At 44.9% G+C, this 20,074-nt stretch overlaps 1 protein-coding gene and 1 long non-coding RNA gene across 32 annotated transcripts in view; one reads left to right on the top strand and one right to left on the bottom strand.

Moving 5' to 3' along the window:
* Positions 1-20,074, top strand: part of LOC118372694 (brain-specific angiogenesis inhibitor 1-associated protein 2-like) — a 163,095-nt gene that overhangs the window by 79,651 nt on the left and 63,370 nt on the right. For all 31 annotated transcript variants that reach the window (XR_008137182.1, XR_008137178.1, XR_008137181.1 and 28 more), the window contains exons 3-4: positions 7,024-7,085; positions 10,964-11,035. Coding sequence is in view for 8 of the 31 variants with exons in the window: in XM_052519775.1 (XP_052375735.1) it covers positions 7,024-7,085; positions 10,964-11,035 (134 nt within the window). In the remaining 23 variants the exon portion in view is untranslated. The remainder of the gene's footprint in view (positions 1-7,023; positions 7,086-10,963; positions 11,036-20,074) is intronic.
* Positions 7,114-8,694, bottom strand: LOC127930209 (uncharacterized). The gene is made up of 3 exons (XR_008137195.1): positions 7,804-8,694; positions 7,612-7,739; positions 7,114-7,547 (listed from the first exon to the last, which is right to left on the bottom strand). It is a non-coding gene; the product is annotated as an uncharacterized LOC127930209 (long non-coding RNA).

Here is a 20,074-nt window from a genome sequence, read left to right as displayed (position 1 = left end):
TCAGAGTCTTAACATTAGAACTGAGATGGTTCAGAGTCTTAACATTAGAACTGAGATGGATCAGAGTCTTAACATTAGAACTGAGATGGATCAGAGTCTTAACATTAGAACTGAGATGGTTCAGAGTCTTAACATTAGAACTGAGATGGTTCAGAGTCTTAACATTAGAACTGAGATGGATCAGAGTCTTAACATTAGAACTGAGATGGATCAGAGTCTTAACATTAGAACTGAGATGGATCAGAGTCTTAACATTAGAACTGAGATGGTTCAGAGTCTTAACATTAGAACTGAGATGGTTCAGAGTCTTAACATTAGAACTGAGATGGATCAGAGTCTTAACATTAGAACTGAGATGGATCAGAGTCTTTAACATTAGAACTGAGATGGTTCAGAGTCTTTAACATTAGAACTGAGATGGATCAGAGTCTTTAACATTAGAACTGAGATGGATCAGAGTCTTTAACATTAGAACTGAGATGGATCAGAGTCTTAACATTAGAACTGAGATGGATCAGAGTCTTAACATTAGAACTGAGATGGATCAGAGTCTTAACATTAGAACTGAGATGGATCAGAGTCTTAACATTAGAACTGAGATGGATCAGAGTCTTAACATTAGAACTGAGATGGTTCAGAGTCTTAACATTAGAACTGAGATGGATCAGAGTCTTAACATTAGAACTGAGATGGTTCAGAGTCTTAACATTAGAACTGAGATGGTTCAGAGTCTTAACATTAGAACTGAGATGGATCAGAGTCTTAACATTAGAACTGAGATGGTTCAGAGTCTTAACATTAGAACTGAGATGGTTCAGAGTCTTAACATTAGAACTGAGATGGTTCAGAGTCTTAACATTAGAACTGAGATGGATCAGAGTCTTAACATTAGAACTGAGATGGTTCAGAGTCTTAACATTAGAACTGAGATGGATCAGAGTCTTAACATTAGAACTGAGATGGTTCAGAGTCTTAACATTAGAACTGAGATGGATCAGAGTCTTAACATTAGAACTGAGATGGATCAGAGTCTTTAACATTAGAACTGAGATGGATCAGAGTCTTAACATTAGAACTGAGATGGATCAGAGTCTTTAACATTAGAACTGAGATGGTTCAGAGTCTTAACATTAGAACTGAGATGGATCAGAGTCTTAACATTAGAACTGAGATGGATCAGAGTCTTAACATTAGAACTGAGATGGTTCAGAGTCTTAACATTAGAACTGAGATGGATCAGAGTCTTAACATTAGAACTGAGATGGTTCAGAGTCTTAACATTAGAACTGAGATGGATCAGAGTCTTAACATTAGAACTGAGATGGATCAGAGTCTTAACATTAGAACTGAGATGGATCAGAGTCTTAACATTAGAACTGAGATGGTTCAGAGTCTTAACATTAGAACTGAGATGGATCAGAGTCTTAACATTAGAACTGAGATGGTTCAGAGTCTTAACATTAGAACTGAGATGGTTCAGAGTCTTAACATTAGAACTGAGATGGTTCAGAGTCTTTAACATTAGAACTGAGATGGTTCAGAGTCTTAACATTAGAACTGAGATGGTTCAGAGTCTTAACATTAGAACTGAGATGGTTCAGAGTCTTAACATTAGAACTGAGATGGTTCAGAGTCTTAACATTAGAACTGAGATGGTTCAGAGTCTTTAACATTAGAACTGAGATGGTTCAGAGTCTTAACATTAGAACTGAGATGGTTCAGAGTCTTAACATTAGAACTGAGATGGTTCAGAGTCTTAACATTAGAACTGAGATGGTTCAGAGTCTTAACATTAGAACTGAGATGGTTCAGAGTCTTAACATTAGAACTGAGATGGTTCAGAGTCTTAACATTAGAACTGAGATGGATCAGAGTCTTAACATTAGAACTGAGATGGATCAGAGTCTTAACATTAGAACTGAGATGGTTCAGAGTCTTAACATTAGAACTGAGATGGATCAGAGTCTTACATTAGAACTGAGATGGATCAGAGTCTTAACATTAGAACTGAGATGGATCAGAGTCTTAACATTAGAACTGAGAATCAGAGTCTTAACATTAGAACTGAGATGGATCAGAGTCTTAACATTAGAACTGAGATGGTTCAGAGTCTTAACATTAGAACTGAGATGGTTCAGAGTCTTAACATTAGAACTGAGATGGTTCAGAGTCTTAACATTAGAACTGAGATGGTTCAGAGTCTTAACATTAGAACTGAGATGGTTCAGAGTCTTAACATTAGAACTGAGATGGTTCAGAGTCTTAACATTAGAACTGAGATGGATCAGAGTCTTAACATTAGAACTGAGATGGATCAGAGTCTTAACATTAGAACTGAGATGGTTCAGAGTCTTAACATTAGAACTGAGATGGTTCAGAGTCTTAACATTAGAACTGAGATGGTTCAGAGTCTTAACATTAGAACTGAGATCAGAGTCTTAACATTAGAACTGAGATGGTTCAGAGTCTTAACATTAGAACTGAGATGTTCAGAGTCTTAACATTAGAACTGAGATGGTTCAGAGTCTTAACATTAGAACTGAGATGGTTCAGAGTCTTAACATTAGAACTGAGATGGTTCAGAGTCTTAACATTAGAACTGAGATCTCAGAGTCTTAACATTAGAACTGAGATGGTTCAGAGTCTTTAACATTAGAACTGAGATTCAGAGTCTTTAACATTAGAACTGAGATGGATCAGAGTCTTAACATTAGAACTGAGATGGATCAGAGTCTTAACATTGAGAGGAGAACTGAGATGGTTCAGAGTCTTAACATTAGAACTGAGATGGTTCAGAGTCTTAACATTAGAACTGAGATGGATCAGAGTCTTAACATTAGAACTGAGATGGTTCAGAGTCTTAACATTAGAACTGAGATTCAGAGTCTTAACATAGAACTGAGATGGAAGTCTTCAGAATTCAGAGTCTTAACATTAGAACTGAGATGGTTCAGAGTCTTAACATTAGAACTGAGATGGTTCAGAGTCTTAACATTAGAACTGAGATGGTTCAGAGTCTTAACATTAGAACTGAGATGGTTCAGAGTCTTAACATTAGAACTGAGATGGTTCAGAGTCTTAACATTAGAACTGAGATGGTTCAGAGTCTTAACATTAGAACTGAGATGGTTCAGAGTCTTAACATTAGAACTGAGATGGTTCAGAGTCTTTTAACATTAGAGTCTTAACATTCTGAGATGGATCAGAGTCTTAACATTAGAACTGAGATGGATCAGAGTCTTAACATTAGAACTGAGATGGTTCAGAGTCTTAACATTAGAACTGAGATGGTTCAGAGTCTTAACATTAGAACTGAGATGGTTCAGAGTCTTAACATTAGAACTGAGATGGTTCAGAGTCTTAACATTAGAACTGAGATGGATCAGAGTCTTAACATTAGAACTGAGATGGTTCAGAGTCTTAACATTAGAACTGAGATGGTTTCAGAGTCTTAACATTAGAACTGAGATGGATCAGAGTCTTAACATTAGAACTGAGATGGTTCAGAGTCTTAACATTAGAACTGAGATGGTCTTCAGAGTCTTCAACATTAGAACTGAGATGGTTCAGAGTCTTAACATTAGAACTGAGATGGTTCAGAGTCTTAACATTAGAACTGAGATGGTTCAGAGTCTTAACATTAGAACTGAGATGGTTCAGAGTCTTAACATTATGGAACTGACAAAATGGTTCAGAGTCTTAACATTAGAACTGAGATGGTTCAGAGTCTTAACATTCTGAGATGGTTCAGTCTTCTGAGATGGTTCAGAGTCTTAACATTAGAACTGAGATCTTCAGTCTTAACATTAGAACTGAGATGGTTCAGAGTCTTAACATTAGAACTGAGATGGTTCAGAGTCTTAACATTAGAACTGAGATGGTTCAGAGTCTTAACATTAGAACTGAGATGGATCAGAGTCTTAACATTAGAACTGAGATGGTTCAGAGTCTTAACATTAGAACTGAGATCTCAGAGTCTTAACATTAGAACTGAGATGGTTCAGAGTCTTAACATTAGAACTGAGATGGTTCAGAGTCTTAACATTAGAACTGAGATGGTTCAGAGTCTTAACATTAGAACTGAGATGGTTCAGAGTCTTAACATTAGAACTGAGATGGTTCAGAGTCTTAACATTAGAACTGAGATGGTTCAGAGTCTTAACATTAGAACTGAGATCTTCAGAGTCTTAACATTAGAACTGAGATGGATCAGAGTCTTAACATTAGAACTGAGATGGAGAGTCTTAACATTGAACTGAGTTCAGAGTCTTAACATTAGAACTGAGATGGTTCAGAGTCTTAACATTAGAACTGAGATCTCAGAGTCTTTAACATTAGAACTGAGATGGTTCAGAGTCTTAACATTAGAACTGAGATCTTCAGAGTCTTAACATTAGAACTGAGATCTCAGAGTCTTAACATTAGAACTGAGATTCAGAGTCTTAACATTAGAACTGAGATGGTTCAGAGTCTCTAACATTAGAACTGAGATCCTTCTTCTTTAACATTAGAACTGAGATGGTTCAGAGTCTTAACATTAGAACTGAGAGATGGTCTTCACTCCTTCTTCAGTTAACATTAGAACTGAGATCAGGATTCTGAGAGTCTTTAACATTAGAACTGAGATCTTCAGTTCTTAACATTAGAACTGAGATGGATCTTCTTCATTAGAACTGAGATCTCAGAGTCTTAACATTCTGAGATTCAGAACTGAGATCTTCAGAGTCTTAACATTAGAACTGAGATCTCAGAGTCTTAACATTAGAACTGAGATGGTTCAGAGTCTTAGAACTGAGATTAGAACTTTTGAGATTCAGAGTCTTAACATTAGAACTCTCAGAGTCTTAACATTAGAACTGAGATTCAGAGTCTTAACATTAGAACTGAGATTCTTCAGAGTCTTAACATTCCTTCTGAGATGGTTCAGAGTCTTAACATTAGAACTGAGATCTCTCAGAGTCTTAACATTAGAACTGAGATGGATCAGAGTCTCATTTCATTCCTGAGATCTTCAGTTCTTAACATTAGAACTGAGATGTTCAGAGTCTTCATTCTGAGATCTCAGAGTCTTAACTTAGAATTTGAGATTCTCTAAACATTAGAACTCTCAGAGTCTTCATTAGAACTGAGAGTTCTCTCTCTCTCTTCTTCAGTTCTCTCTACAAGATCTCCTTCATTAGAACCAGAGATGGTTCTGAGATGGTTCTCTCTCTCCTTCTTCAGAGTCTTAACTCTCTCCTTCTCCTTCAGTTCTCTCTCTTCAGAATTTCAGTTTCTCTCTCTCTCCTTCTTCAGTTCTCTCTCTCTCCTTCTTCAGTTCTCTCCCTCTTCTTCTTTAGTTCTCTCCCTCTCCTTCAGTTCTCTCTCTCTCCTTCTTCAGTTCTCTCTCCTCTCCTTCTTCAGTTCTCTCTCTCTCCTTCTTCAGTTCTCTCTCTCCTTCTTCAGTTCTCTCTCTCTCCTTCTTCAGTTCTCTCTCTCTCCTTCTTCAGTTCTCTCTCTCTCCTTCTTCAGTTCTCTCTCTCTCCTTCTTCAGTTCTCTCTCTCTCCTTCTTCAGTTCTCTCTCTCTCCTTCTTCAGTTCTCTCTCTCTCCTTCTTCAGTTCTCTCTCTCTCCTTCTTCAGTTCTCTCTCTCTCCTTTCTCTCTCCTCTCCTCCTTCTTCAGTTCTCTCTCTCTCCTTCTTCAGTTCTCTCTCTCTCCTTCTTCAGTTCTCTCTCTCTCTCCTTCTTCAGTTCTCTCTCTCTCTCCTTCTTCAGTTCTCTCTCTCTCCTTCTTCAGTTCTCTCTCTCTCCTTCTTCAGTTCTCTCTCTCTCTCCTTCTTCAGTTCTCTCTCTCTCTCCTTCTTCTCCTTCTTCTCTCTCTCTCCTTCTTCAGTTCTCTCTCTCCTTCTTCAGTTCTCTCTCTCTCCTTCAGTTCTCTCTCTCTCCTTCTTCAGTTCTCTCCCTCTCCTTCTTCAGTTCTCTCCCTCTCCTTCTTCAGTTCTCTCTCTCTCCTTCTTCAGTTCTCTCTCTCTCCTTCTTCAGTTCTCTCCCTCTCCTTCTTCAGTTCTCTCTCTCTCCTTCTTCAGTTCTCTCTCTCTCCTTCTTCAGTTCTCTCTCTCTCTCCTTCTTCAGTTCTCTCTCTCTCCTTCTTCAGTTCTCTCAGTTCTCTCCTTCTTCAGTTCTCTCTCTCTCCTTCTTCAGTCTCTCTCCTCTCAGTTCTTCTTCAGTTCTCTCTCTCTCTCCTTCTTCAGTTCTCTCTCTCCTTCTTCAGTTCTCTCTCCTCTCCTTCTTCAGTTCTCTCTCTCTCCTTCTTCAGTTCTCTCTCTCTCTCCTTCTTCAGTTCTCTCTCTCTCTCCTTCTTCAGTTCTCTCTCTCTCTTACTCCTCTTTCGTTTGGTGATAAACTGTTGTTGTTTGTTTATTATTTGTCATATTGCCAATATAAAGATCAACCAACCAATATGTTTGATCTCCACATAAAACAACAGCAGTGATATAAAGTTTGAATAATATATATTTTTTGCTTGTACCACTTTTTGAAGTTTCTTTCACTACAACTTCTTTAGAAGATGTCCTTCTCGTTTATTTGCATCATTTCCTTCCCTCCTCCTTTCCTTTCTGTCTTGTTTAATGTGTCATTGTATTTTACTTATCTGTGTTTCCTGTTGAGACATCCAAATGTTCCACCATGCACCATCCTGGCTACCAGTCTGTCCTCTGTCTGTTAGTGCGTCTGTTGTGTCGTTGTGTTGCTGCATGGGCTCTCTGCACACTGGGGGTCTCTTGCTCTCTCTCTCTCTTTCCCCTCTCCTGCTCTCTCTCTCTCCCCCCTCTCCTGCTCTCTCTCCCCTCTCCTGCTCTCTCTCCCCTCTCCTGCTCTCTCTCTCTCCCCCCTCTCCTGCTCTCTTTCTCTCCCCCCTCTCCTGCCCTCTCTCCCCCTCTCCTGCTCTCTCGCTCTGCTCTCTCACTCGCTCCTCCTCCCACTCTCTCCCCTGTCTGTAGTGAGGGATGTTTGTTGACATCTGCTCTGTGTGTGTCTCTTTAGGGGACGTGCTGTTTCAGATGGCTGAGGTCCACAGACAGATCCAAGTACAGCTGGAGGAGATGGTGGGTATATGAACCTTCATAAGGACTTTATGACACAATCATAAGCAGATTGCTAGAGGAGATGGTGGGTATATGAACCTTCATAAGGACTTTATGACACATTCATAAGCAGATTGCAAGAGGAGATGGTGGGTATATGAACCTTCATAAGGACTTTATGACACATTCATAAGCAGATTGCTAGAGGAGATGGTGGGTATATGAACCTTCATAAGGACTTTATGACACATTCATAAGCAGATTGCTAGAGGAGATGGTGGGTATATGAACCTTCATAAGGACTTTATGACACATTCATAAGCAGATTGCTAGAGGAGATGGTGGGTATATGAACCTTCATAAGGACTTTATGACACATTCATAAGCAGATTGCTAGAGGAGATGGTGGGTATATGAACCTTCATAAGGACTTTATGACACATTCATAAGCAGATTGCTAGAGGAGATGGTGGGTATATGAACCTTCATAAGGACTTTATGACACAATCATAAGCAGATTGCTAGAGGAGATGGTGGGTATATGAACCTTCATAAGGACTTTATGACACATTCATAAGCAGATTGCTAGAGGAGATGGTGGGTATATGAACCTTCATAAGGACTTTATGACACATTCATAAGCAGATTGCTAGAGGAGATGGTGGGTATATGAACCTTCATAAGGACTTTATGACACAATCATAAGCAGATTGCTAGAGGAGATGGTGGGTATATGAACCTTCATAAGGACTTTATGACACATTCATAAGCAGATTGCTAGAGGAGATGGTGGGTATATGAACCTTCATAAGGACTTTATGACACATTCATAAGCAGATTGCTAGAGGAGATGGTGGGTATATGAACCTTCATAAGGACTTTATGACACATTCATAAGCAGATTGCTAGAGGAGATGGTGTACTGTAGGAATAGAGGTCAAATAGCTTTGATTTAAATGCTGAGCTGTAGTCTAAGAACAGCATTGTTATGTAGGTGTTCCTTCTGTCCAGGTGGGAAAGGGCAGTGTGGAGTAAAGTAGAGATTGTGTCGTCTGTTGGGGAGGTACGCAAATTAGAGTGGGTCCAGGGTGTCTGGGATGATGGTGTTGATGTGAGCCATGACAAGTCTTTCAAAGCAGTTCATGGCAACAGATGTGGGTGCTACGGGGCGATAGTCATTTAGACTAGTTACCGTGGTGTTCTTGGGCACAGGGACTATGGTGGTCAGTGAAGACACTTGCAAGCTGGTCAGCGCATGCGCCGAGTATGCATCGTGGTAATCCGTCTGGCCCTGTTAATGTTAACCTGTTTCAAGGTCTTACTCACATTGGCTACGGCGAGTGTGATCACACAGTTGTCTGGAACAGCTGGTGCTCTCATGCATGATTCAGTGTTGCTTGCCTCGAAGCGAGCATAGAAGGTATTTATCTCGTCTGGTAGGCTTGCGTCACCGGGCAGCTCGCGGCTGGGTTTCCCTTTGTAATGCGTGATAGTTTGTAAGCCCTGCCACAATAAAGACACGCCCCCTCCCCTGAGCATACCTGAAGATGCTGTTCTGTCCTGTTAATAAAGACACGCCCCCTCCCCTGAGCGTACCTGAAGCTGCTGTTCTGTCCTGTTAATAAAGCCACGCCCCCTCCCCTGAGCGGACCTGAAGCTGCTGTTCTGTCCTGTTAATAAAGACACGCCCCCTCCCCTGAGCGGACCTGAAGCTGCTGTTCTGTCCTGTTAATAAAGACACGCCCCCTCCCCTGAGCGGACCTGAAGCTGCTGTTCTGTCCTGTTAATAAAGACACGCCCCCTCCCCTGAGCGTACCTGAAGCTGCTGTTCTGTCCTGTTAATAAAGACACGCCCCCTCCCCTGAGCGGACCTGAAGCTGCTGTTCTGTCCTGTTAATAAAGACACCCCCCCTGAGCGGACCTGAAGCTGCTGTTCTGTCCTGTTAATAAAGACACGCCCCCTCCCCTGAGCGGACCTGAAGCTGCCGTTCTGTCCTGTTAATAAAGACACGCCCCCTCCCCTGAGCGGACCTGAAGCTGCTGTTCTGTCCTGTTAATAAAGACACACCCCCTCCCTGAGCGGACCTGAAGCTGCCGTTCTGTCCTGTTAATAAAGACACACCCCTCCCTGAGCGGACCTGAAGCTGTTCTGTCCTGTTAATAAAGACACGCCCCCTCCCCTGAGCGGACCTGAAGCTGCCGTTCTGTCCTGTTAATAAAGACACGCCCCCTCCCCTGAGCGGACCTGAAGCTGCCGTTCTGTCCTGTTAATAAAGACACGCCCCCTCCCCTGAGCGGACCTGAAGCTGCCGTTCTGTCCTGTTAATAAAGACACGCCCCCTCCCCTGAGCGGACCTGAAGCTGCTGTTCTGTCCTGTTAATAAAGACACGCCCCCTCCCCTGAGCGGACCTGAAGCTGCTGTTCTGTCCTGTTAATAAAGACACGCCCCCTCCCCTGAGCGGACCTGAAGCTGCTGTTCTGTCCTGTTAATAAAGACACGCCCCCTCCCCTGAGCGTACCTGAAGCTGCTGTTCTGTCCTGTTAATAAAGACACGCCCCCTCCCCTGAGCGTACCTGAAGCTGCTGTTCTGTCCTGTTAATAAAGACACGCCCCCTCCCCTGAGCGTACCTGAAGCTGCTGTTCTGTCCTGTTAATAAAGACACGCCCCCTCCCCTGAGCGGACCTGAAGCTGCCGTTCTGTCCTGTTAATAAAGACACGCCCCCTCCCCTGAGCGTACCTGAAGCTGCTGTTCTGTCCTGTTAATAAAGACACGCCCCCTCCCCTGAGCGACCTGAAGCTGCTGTTCTGTCCTGTTAATAAAGACACGCCCCCTCCCCGCGGACCCTGCTGTTCCCTGAGCCCCTCCCCGGACCTGAAGCTGCCGTTCTGTCCTGTTAATAAAGACACGCCCCCTCCCCTGAGCGGACCTGAAGCTGCCGTTCTGTCCTGTTAATAAAGACACGCCCCCTCCCCTGAGCGGACCTGAAGCTGCCGTTCTGTCCTGTTAATAAAGACACACCCCCTCCCCTGAGCGGACCTGAAGCTGCCGTTCTGTCCTGTTAATAACCTGAAGCTGCCGTTCTGTCCTGTTAATAAAGACACACCCCCTCCCTGAGCGGACCTGAAGCTGCTGTTCTGTCCTGTTAATAAAGACACCCCTCCCTGAGCGGACCTGAAGCTGCCGTTCTGTCCTGTTAATAAAGACACACCCCCTCCCCTGAGCGGACCTGAAGCTGCCGTTCTGTCCTGTTAATAAAGACACACCCCCTCCCCTGAGCGGACCTGAAGCTGCCGTTCTGTCCTGTTAATAAAGACACGCCCCTCCCCTGAGCGGACCTGAAGCTGCCGTTCTGTCCTGTTAATAAAGACACACCCCCTCCCCTGAGCGGACCTGAAGCTGCCGTTCTGTCCTGTTAATAAAGACACGCCCCCTCCCCTGAGCGGACCTGAAGCTGCCGTTCTGTCCTGTTAATAAAGACACCCCCTCCCCTGAGCGTACCTGAAGCTGCTGTTCTGTCCTGTTAATAAAGACACCCCCTCCCCTGAGCGGACCTGAAGCTGCTGTTCTGTCCTGTTAATAAAGACACGCCCCCTCCCCTGAGCGGACCTGAAGCTGCCGTTCTGTCCTGTTAATAAAGACACGCCCCCTCCCCTGAGCGGACCTGAAGCTGCCGTTCTGTCCTGCCGATGGATAGAAAAAACAGCGGTTGTAAAACCAGCGTTATCAGCATGTATTTGTGTTGTTCTAAGGCTTAGAATATGTTATGTTCCTCCTATATGATCACATGGTCAGGATGAACACCTGGTCCTAACTCTGTTCTGTTGTGAGAGTGATGTCACCGTTAACCCTGTGCTTCTCTTCACCCCTCAATCTCTCCATCTGTCTGTCCATGCAGCTGAAATCTTTCCACAACGAGCTGCTGTCTGAGCTGGAGAAGAAGGTTGAGCTGGATGCTCGTTACCTGACGGTGAGCATCTGACTAAATGGCTGAAACACACACACACACACACACACACACACACACACACACACACACACACACACACACACACACACTAGGGCTGTGATGATATCAATGGTTTTTCCATGCCGAAAATGAAAACACAGAGCATATTTAACTCTTTGTTCCTTTTAGAAACCTTCTGTAGAATACTGTGTGCTGTAGCTTGGGGGAAAATACAGGACTCTGGATGACAACATAATGATGTTTGTTTCCAACATTCTGTTTTCCTGCAGAAGTTTTAAATCCGCTTTGTTTTCTGTTTCCTTCCCAACATACTAACGATTTTCATCCCGGCCCAAACACACACACACACACTTTGTGTTTGTGTAACGACGTTCGTCTGTTGAAAGAAGAGAGTCGGACCGAAATGCAGCGTGTTGGTTACTCATGACTTTAATGAAAGAACACGGTACATGAAATAACTGATACTAACTACAAAAACAACGGAACGGAACGTGAACCTAATGACAGCCTATCTGGTGACTACAACACAGAGACAGGAACAAACACCCACGAAATACAAAGCGAAACTATGGCTCCCTAAATACGGTTCCCAATCAGAGACAACGAGGATCACATGACTCTGATTGAGAATCGCCTCAGGCAGCCAAGCCTATACAACACCCCTAATAGCCGCGATCCCAAATACTACAAACCCCAATACGAAAACAACATATAAACCCATGTCACACCCTGGCCTACCCAAACATATAACAAAAACACAAAATACAATGACCAAGGCGTGACAGAACCCCCCCCCCCCCTAAGGTGCGGACTCCCGGACGCACCTCGAGCATAGGGAGGGTCCGGGTGGGCGTCTGTCCATGGTGGCGGTTCTGGCTCGGGACGTGGACCCCACTCCATTAATGTCCTAGTTCCTCCCCTTCGCGTCCTGGGATTATCCACCTTCTCCGCCGACCATGGCCTAATAGTCCTCACCCAGATCCCCACATAACTGAGGGGCATCTCGGGACAGAGGGGCATCTCGGGACAGAGGGGCATCTCGGGACAGAGGGGCATCTCGGGACAGAGGGGCATCTCGGGACAGAGGGGCATCTCGGGACAGAGGGGCATCTCGGGACAGAGGGGCATCTCGGGACAGAGGGGCATCTCGGGACAGAGGGGCATCTCGGGACAGAGGGGCAGCCCAGTACTGAGAGGGAGCGTGCTTTTACACCTGCATTGTTTGCTGTTTGGGATTTTAGGCTGGGTTTCTGTACAGCACTTTGAGATATCAGCTGATGTACGAAGGGCTATATAAATAAATTTGATTTGATTTGATTTGAAGCCCAGTACTGAGAGGAAGCTCAGGCAGGTAGTAGGCTCCGGTAAATCCTGGCTGGCTGGCGGAACTGGAAGATTCAGGTTGACAAGCAGATCTGGAAGAGACTGGTTGTCGGACAGATCAAATCAAAGAATTTATTTATATAGCCCTTGTACATCAGCTGATATCTCAAAGTGCTGTACAGAAACCCAGCCTAAAACCCCAAACAGCAAACAATGCAGGTGTAAAAGCACGGTGGCTGGAAAACTCCCTAGAAAGGCCAAAACCTAGGAAGAAACCTAGAGAGGAACCGGGCTATGTGGGGTGGAGTCCTCTTCTGGCTGTGCCGGGTAGAGATTATAACAGAACATGACCAAGATGTTCTGTTCATAAATGACCAGCATGGTCGAATAATAATAAGGCAGAACAGTTGAAACTGAGCAGCAGCAGTCAGGTGGAATGGGGACAGCAAGGAGCCATCATGTCAGGTAGTCCTGGGGCACTGTCCTAGGGCTCAGGTCCTCTGAGAGAGAGAGAAAGAAAGAGAGAATTAGAGAGAGCATATGTGGGGTGGCCAGAGACTTTGGCTGTGCCGGGTGGAGATTATAACAGAACGTGGCCAAGATGTTCAAATGTTCATAAATGACCCAGCATGGTTGAATAATAGTAAGGCAGAACAGTTGAAACTGAGCAGGAGCATGGCCAGGTGGACTGGGGACAGCAAGGAGTCCTCATGTCAGGTAGTCCTGGGACATGGTCCTAGGGCCCAGGCCAGTTGAAACTGGAGCAGCAGCATGGCCAGGTGGACTGGGGACAGCAAGGAGTCATCATGTCAGGTAGTCCTGGGGCATGGTCCTAGGGCTCAGGTCCTCCGAGAGAGAGAAAGAAAGAGAGAAGGAGAGAATTAGAGAACGCACACTTAGATTCACACAGGACACCGAATAGGACAGGAGAAGTACTCCAGATATAACAAACTGACCCTAGCCCCCGACACATAAACTACTGCAGCATAAATACTGGAGGCTGAGACAGGAGGGGTCAGGAGACACTGTGGCCCCATCCGAGGACACCCCCGGACAGGGCCAAACAGGAAGGATATAACCCCACCCACTTTGCCAAAGCACAGCCCCCACACCACTAGAGGGATATCTTCAACCACCAACTCACCATCCTGAGACAAGGCCGAGTATAGCCCACAAAGATCTCCGCCACGGTACAACCAAGGGGGGCAACCCAGACAGGCCGACCACAACAGTGAATCAACCCACCCAGGTGACGCACCCCCAGGGACGGCACGAGAGAGCCCCAGCAAGCCAGTGACTCAGCCCCGTAACAGGGTTAGAGGCAGAGAATCCCAGTGGAAAGAGGGGAACCGGCCAGGCAGAGACAGCAAGGGCGGTTCGTTGCTCCAGAGCCTTTCCGTTCACCTTCCCACTCCTGGGCCAGACTACACTCAATCATATGACCCACTGAAGAGATGAGTCTTCAGTAAAGACTTAAAGGTTGAGACCGAGTTTGCGTCTCTGACATGGGTAGGCAGACCGTTCCATAAAAATGGAGCTCTATAGGAGAAAGCCCTGCCTCCAGCTGTTTGCTTAGAAATTCTAGGGACAATTAGGAGGCCTGCGTCTTGTGACCGTAGCGTACGTGTAGGTATGTACGGCAGGACCAAATCAGAGAGGTAGGTAGGAGCAAGCCCATGTAATGCTTTGTAGGTTAGCAGTAAAACCTTGAAATCAGCCCTTGCTTTGACAGGAAGCCAGTGTAGAGAGGCTAGCACTGGAGTAATATGATCAAATTTTTTGGTTCTAGTCAGGATTCTAGCAGCCGTATTTAGCACTAACTGAAGTTTATTTAGTGCTTTATCCGGGTAGCCGGAAAATAGAGCATTGCAGTAGTCTAACCTAGAAGTGACAAAAGCATGGATTAATTTTTCTGCATCATTTTTGGACAGAAAGTTTCTGATTTTTGCAATGTTACGTAGATGGAAAAAAGCTGTCCTCGAAATGGTCTTGATATGTTCTTCAAAAGAGAGATCAGGGTCCAGAGTAACGCCGAGGTCCTTCACAGTTTTATTTGAGACGACTGTACAACCATTAAGATTAATTGTCAGATTCAACAGAAGATCTCTTTGTTTCTTGGGACCTAGAACAAGCATCTCTGTTTTGTCCGAGTTTAATAGTAGAAAGTTTGCAGCCATCCACTTCCTTATGTCTGAAACACATGCTTCTAGCGAGGGCAATTTTGGGGCTTCACCATGTTTCATTGAAATGTACAGCTGTGTGTCATCCGCATAGCAGTGAAAGTTTACATTATGTTTTCGAATAACATCCCCAAGAGGTAAAATATATAGTGAAAACAATAGTGGTCCTAAAACAGAACCTTGAGGAACACCGAAATGTACAGTTGATTTGTCAGAGGACAAACCATTCACAGAGACAAACTGATATCTTTCCGACAGATAAGACCTAAACCAGGCCAGAACATGTCCGTGTAGACCAATTTGGGTTTCCAATCTCTCCAAAAGAATGTGGTGATCGATGGTATCAAAAGCAGCACTAAGGTCTAGGAGCACGAGGACAGATGCAGAGCTCGGTCCGATGCCATTAAAATGTCATTTACCACCTTCACAAGTGCCGTCTCAGTGCTATGATGGGGTCTAAAACCAGACTGAAGCATTTCGTATACATTGTTTGTCTTCAGGAAGGCAGTGAGTTGCTGCGCAACAGCCTTCTCTAAAATCTTTGAGAGGAATGGAAGATTCGATATAGGCCGATAGTTTTTTATATTTTCTGGGTCAAGGTTTGGCTTTTTCAAGAGAGGCTTTATTACTGCCACTTTTAGTGAGTTTGGTACACATCCAGTGGATAGAGAGCCGTTTATTATGTTCAACATAGGAGGGCCAAGCACAGGAAGCAGCTCTTTCAGTAGTTTAGTTGGAATAGGGTCCAGTATACAGCTTGAAGGTTTAGAGGCCATGATTATTTTCATCATTGTGTCAAGAGATATAGTACTAAAACACTTGAGCGTCTCTCTTGATCCTAGGTCCTGGCAGAGTTGTGCAGACTCAGGACAACTGAGGTTTGGAGGAATACGCAGGTTTAAAGAGGAGTCCGTAATTTGCTTTCTAATAATCATAATCTTTTCCTCAAAGAAGTTCATGAATTTATCACTGCTAAAGTGAAAGTCATCCCTCTTGGGGAATGCTGCTTTTTAGTTAGCTTTGCCACAGTATCAAAAAGGAATTTCGGATTGTTCTTATTTTCCTCAATTAAGTTAGAAAATAGGACGATCGAGCAGCAGTAAGGGCTCTTCGGTACTGCAGGGTACCATAGGGTGGGTCCTTCCAAGCTAGTCGGAAGACTTCCAGTTTGGTGTGGCGCCATTTCCGTTCCAATTTTCTGAAGCTTGCTTCAGAGCTCGGGTATTTTCTGTGTACCAGGGAGCTAGTTTCTTATGAGACATTTTTTTAGTTTTTAGGGGTGCAACTGCATCTAGGGTATTGCAGCAAGGTTAAATTGAGATCCTCAGTTAGGTGGTTAACGGATTTTTGTCCTCTGGCGTCCTTGGGTAGGCAGAGGGAGTCTGGAAGGGCATCAAGGAATCTTTGTGTTGTCTGTGAATTTATAGCACGACTTTTGATGTTCCTTGGTTGGGGTCTGAGCAGATTATTTGTTGCAATTGCAAACGTAATAAAATGGTGGTCCGATAGTCCAGGATTATGAGGAAAACATTAAGATCCACAACATTTATTCCATGGGACAAAACTAGGTCCAGCGTATGACTGTGACAGTGAGTGGGTCCAGAGACATGTTGGACAAACCCACTGAGTCGATGATGGCTCCAAAAGCCTTTGGAGTGGGTCTGTGGACTTTTCCATGTGAATATTAAAGTCACCAAAGATTAGAATATTATCTGCAATGACTACAAGGTCTGGAAGGAATTCAGGGAACTCAGTGAGAAACGCTGTATATGGCCCAGAGGCCTGTAAACAGTAGCTATAAAAAGTGATTGAGTAGGCTGCATAGATTTCATGACTAGAAGCTCAAAAGACTGGAAAACGTCATTTTTTTTTTTTGTAAATTGAAACTTTGCTATCGTAAATGTTAGCTCCGCCTTTGCGGGATGCTGGGGGATATGGTTAGTGTAGCCAGGACTGAGGCTCATTTAACACAGTAAATTCATGGCTTAAGAGATGTTTCAGTCAGGCCAATCACATCAAGATTATGATCTGGTGATTAGTTCATTGACTATAATTGCCTTTGAAGTAAGGGATCTAAGATTAAGTAGCCCTATTTTGAGATGTGACTGGTATCATGATCTCTTTCAGTAATGACAGGAATGGAGGTGGTCTTTATCCTAGTGAGATTGCTAAGGCGAACACCGCGCATGTTTAGTTTTGCCCAACTGGCGGCGCTGAGGCACAGACACGGTCTCAATGGTGATAGCTGAGCGCTGGGCAGACTGGGAGCACTGGCGGCGCTGGGCTGGGAGACTGGCGGCGCTGGGCAGACTGGGAGCACTGGCGGCGCTGGGCAGACTGGGAGCACTGGCGGCGCTGGGCAGACTGGGAGACTGGCGGTGCTGGGCAGACTGGGAGCACTGGCCGCGCTGGGCAGACTGGAGACTCCGGCAGCGCAGGAGAGGAGAAAGGCTCTGGCTGCGCTGAACAGGCGAGGCGCACTGGAGGCCTGGTGCGTGGTGCTGGAACTGGTGGTACTGGATTGAGGACACGCACAGGAAGCCTGGTGCGGGGAGCTGCTACCGGAGGACTGGTGTGTAGAGGTGGCTCTGGATAGACCGGACCGTGCAGGCGCACTGGAGCTCTTGAGCACCGAGCCTGCCCAAGCTTACCTGGCTCGATGACCACTCTAGCCCGGCCAATAGGAAGGGCTGGTATGTGCCGCACCTGGCTCTGCACCCGCACTGGAAACACTGTGCACTCCAGAGCATAACACGGTGCCTGCCCGGTCTCTCTAGCCCAACGGTGAGCACAGGGAGTTTGCGCAGGTCTCCTACCTGGCATAACTATTCTCCCTTCTAGCCTCCCCCCAATAATTTTTTTGGGTTGCTTTTCCGGCTTCCAACCGCGTCGCAGTGCTGCCTCCTCATACTCACGCCTCTCCGCTTTAGCTACTTCTATTTCCTCCTTGGGACGGCGATATTCTCCCGGCTGCGCCCAGGGTCCTTTTCCGTCTAATATCATCTCCCAAGACCAGAAGTCCTTATATTGCTGCTCCTTACAATTAACAGGGAGAGTAGGCTCAGGTCTGACTCCTGACTCAGCCACTCTCTCTCTGCGCTCTCCCCCAATAAATAATTGGGGGTTACTTTCGGTTTTCGCTCTGCGTCGCCGTGTTTTCTTTTTTGACTCCATTCGCCTGTAGCCCTCTTCGCACTGCTGAAGCGAATCCCAGGCAGGCTCCTGCACTCTCTCTGGGTCGGCCGCCCACCTGTCGATTTCTTCCCACGTCGTATAATCCATGCCTCTACCGTCCATAACGTCCTCCTTTTGCTCCTGCCAGTTTCCACACTGCTCGGTCCATGAGTGGTGGGTGTTTCTGTAACGACGTTCGTCTGTTGAAAGAAGAGAGTCGGACCGAAATGCAGCGTGTTGGTTACTCATGACTTTAATGAAAGAACGCGGTACATGAAATAACTGATATTAACTACAAAAACAACGGAACGGAACGTGAAACTAATTACAGCCTATCTGGTGACTACAACACAGAGACAGGAACAAACACCCACGAAATACAAAGCGAAACTATGGCTCCCTAAATACGGTTCCCAATCAGAGACAACGAGGATCACATGACTCTGATTGAGAATCGCCTCAGGCAGCCAAGCCTATACAACACCCCTAATAGCCGCGATCCCAAATACTACAAACCCCAATACGAAAACAACAAACCCATGTCACACCCTGGCCTACAAAAACATATAACAAAAACACAAAATACAATGACCAAGGCGTGACAGTTTGAACAGCTACACTTTCACCTACTGTCCCCCGTCAGCACCACAGTTATTCAGACCATGTCTGTCTTTCACCTACTGTCCCCCGTCAGCACCACAGTTATTCAGACCATGTCTGTTATTCAGACCATGTCTGTCTTTCACCTATTGTCCCCCGTCACCACAGTTATTCATCATCAGTTATTCAGCACCACAGTTATTCAGCACCACAGTTATTCAGCACCACAGTTATTCAGACCAGTTATTCAGCACCACAGTTATTCAGCACCCAGTTATTCAGCACCACAGTTATTCAGACCAGTTATTCAGACCAGTTATTCAGCACCACAGTTATTCAGACCACAGTTATTCAGCACCACAGTTATTCAGCACCACAGTTATTCAGCACCACAGTTATTCAGACCAGTTATTCAGACCAGTTATTCAGACCAGTTATTCAGCACCACAGTTATTCAGACCAGTTATTCAGACCATGTCTTTGCCAAAGTGTTTGGTGTTCTTACTCTGGACCTCCATTCAAACAGTACGGCTCCTTTTCCTGAAAATGAAGCTTTTGAGAAAACAACTCTTTAGAATATTTAGAAACGACATAACCAATAAGCAAAGAGAGAATTATAACATTTCCTGTAGCATGCATTGAAGTCTGAAGCAGCAGGAGTGATATACTTAGAATGAGTGGGCTGTGAGCGGGCTGCAACCAGCCAACTCCATGTGGAGGAGCAGCAGTGTGGCTGTGCTGCAGGTTAGGGGGACGAGGTGGTGTTGTCATCATCATACACCATTGTACTCACTGTAGAATTAGACTGTTGGGTATGCTAGTTATAGCATTAGACTATGTTGGGTACGCTAGCTGTAGCATTAGCCTGTTGGGTACGCTAGTTATAGCATTAGACTGTTGGGTATGCTAGTTATAGCGTTAGACCGTTGGGTATGCTCGTTATAGCATTAGACTGTTGGGTATGCTAGTTATAGCATTAGACTGTTGGGTACGCTAGCTATAGTATTAGCCTGTTGGGTACGCTAGTTATAGCATTAGACTGTTGGGTACGCTAGTTGTAGCATTAGACTGTTGGGTACGCTAGTTGTAGCATTAGTCTGTTGGGTACGCTAGCTGTAGCATTAGACTGTTGGGTACGCTAGCTGTAGCATTAGCATGTTGGGTATACTAGCTGTAGCATTAGCTTGTTGGGTACGCTAGCTGTAGCATTAGCCTGTTGGGTACGCTAGCTGTAGCATTAGCCTGTTGGGTACGCTAGCTGTAGCATTAGCCTGTTGGGTAAGCTAGCTGTAGCATTAGCCTGTTGGGTATGCTAGCTGTAGCATTAGCCTGTTGGGTATGCTAGCTGTAGCATTAGCCTGTTGGGTATGCTACGCCAGGGTACCCGCAGCGTTTCTACCTGAGCCAAAAAAAGTAGTGTGTGTGTATGTATATATATATATTTGTATTTATTTTTTATTAATTTATTATTATTATTATTTATTTTTTATCTTCATGGTTGGAAATACTGGAAGACTGTAAAAACACCAGAAAATCATCTCCAAGTGATTTTATTTTAAGAAATCTGTTCCCCAAGTATTCCCATGCATAATAGAGACGTGATCGTATACAAATGTAAGCAAGGTTTCTGTCTGTTTCTCTGTGTGGACATCCAGGTTTCCCTCCAGCAGCCCTCTGCTATTCATAGCTTGTTTGTCTCTGTTCTGTCCGGCAGTCTGTGGTCGGTCTTTCTTAGAATTCTATTATTATTTTTAAGTCCATT

This window comes from Oncorhynchus keta, chromosome 5 (genome assembly GCF_023373465.1).
Source record: "Oncorhynchus keta strain PuntledgeMale-10-30-2019 chromosome 5, Oket_V2, whole genome shotgun sequence".
Classification (NCBI taxonomy): domain Eukaryota; kingdom Metazoa; phylum Chordata; class Actinopteri; order Salmoniformes; family Salmonidae; genus Oncorhynchus; species Oncorhynchus keta.
This window is presented reverse-complemented; position numbering and strand designations above follow the sequence as displayed.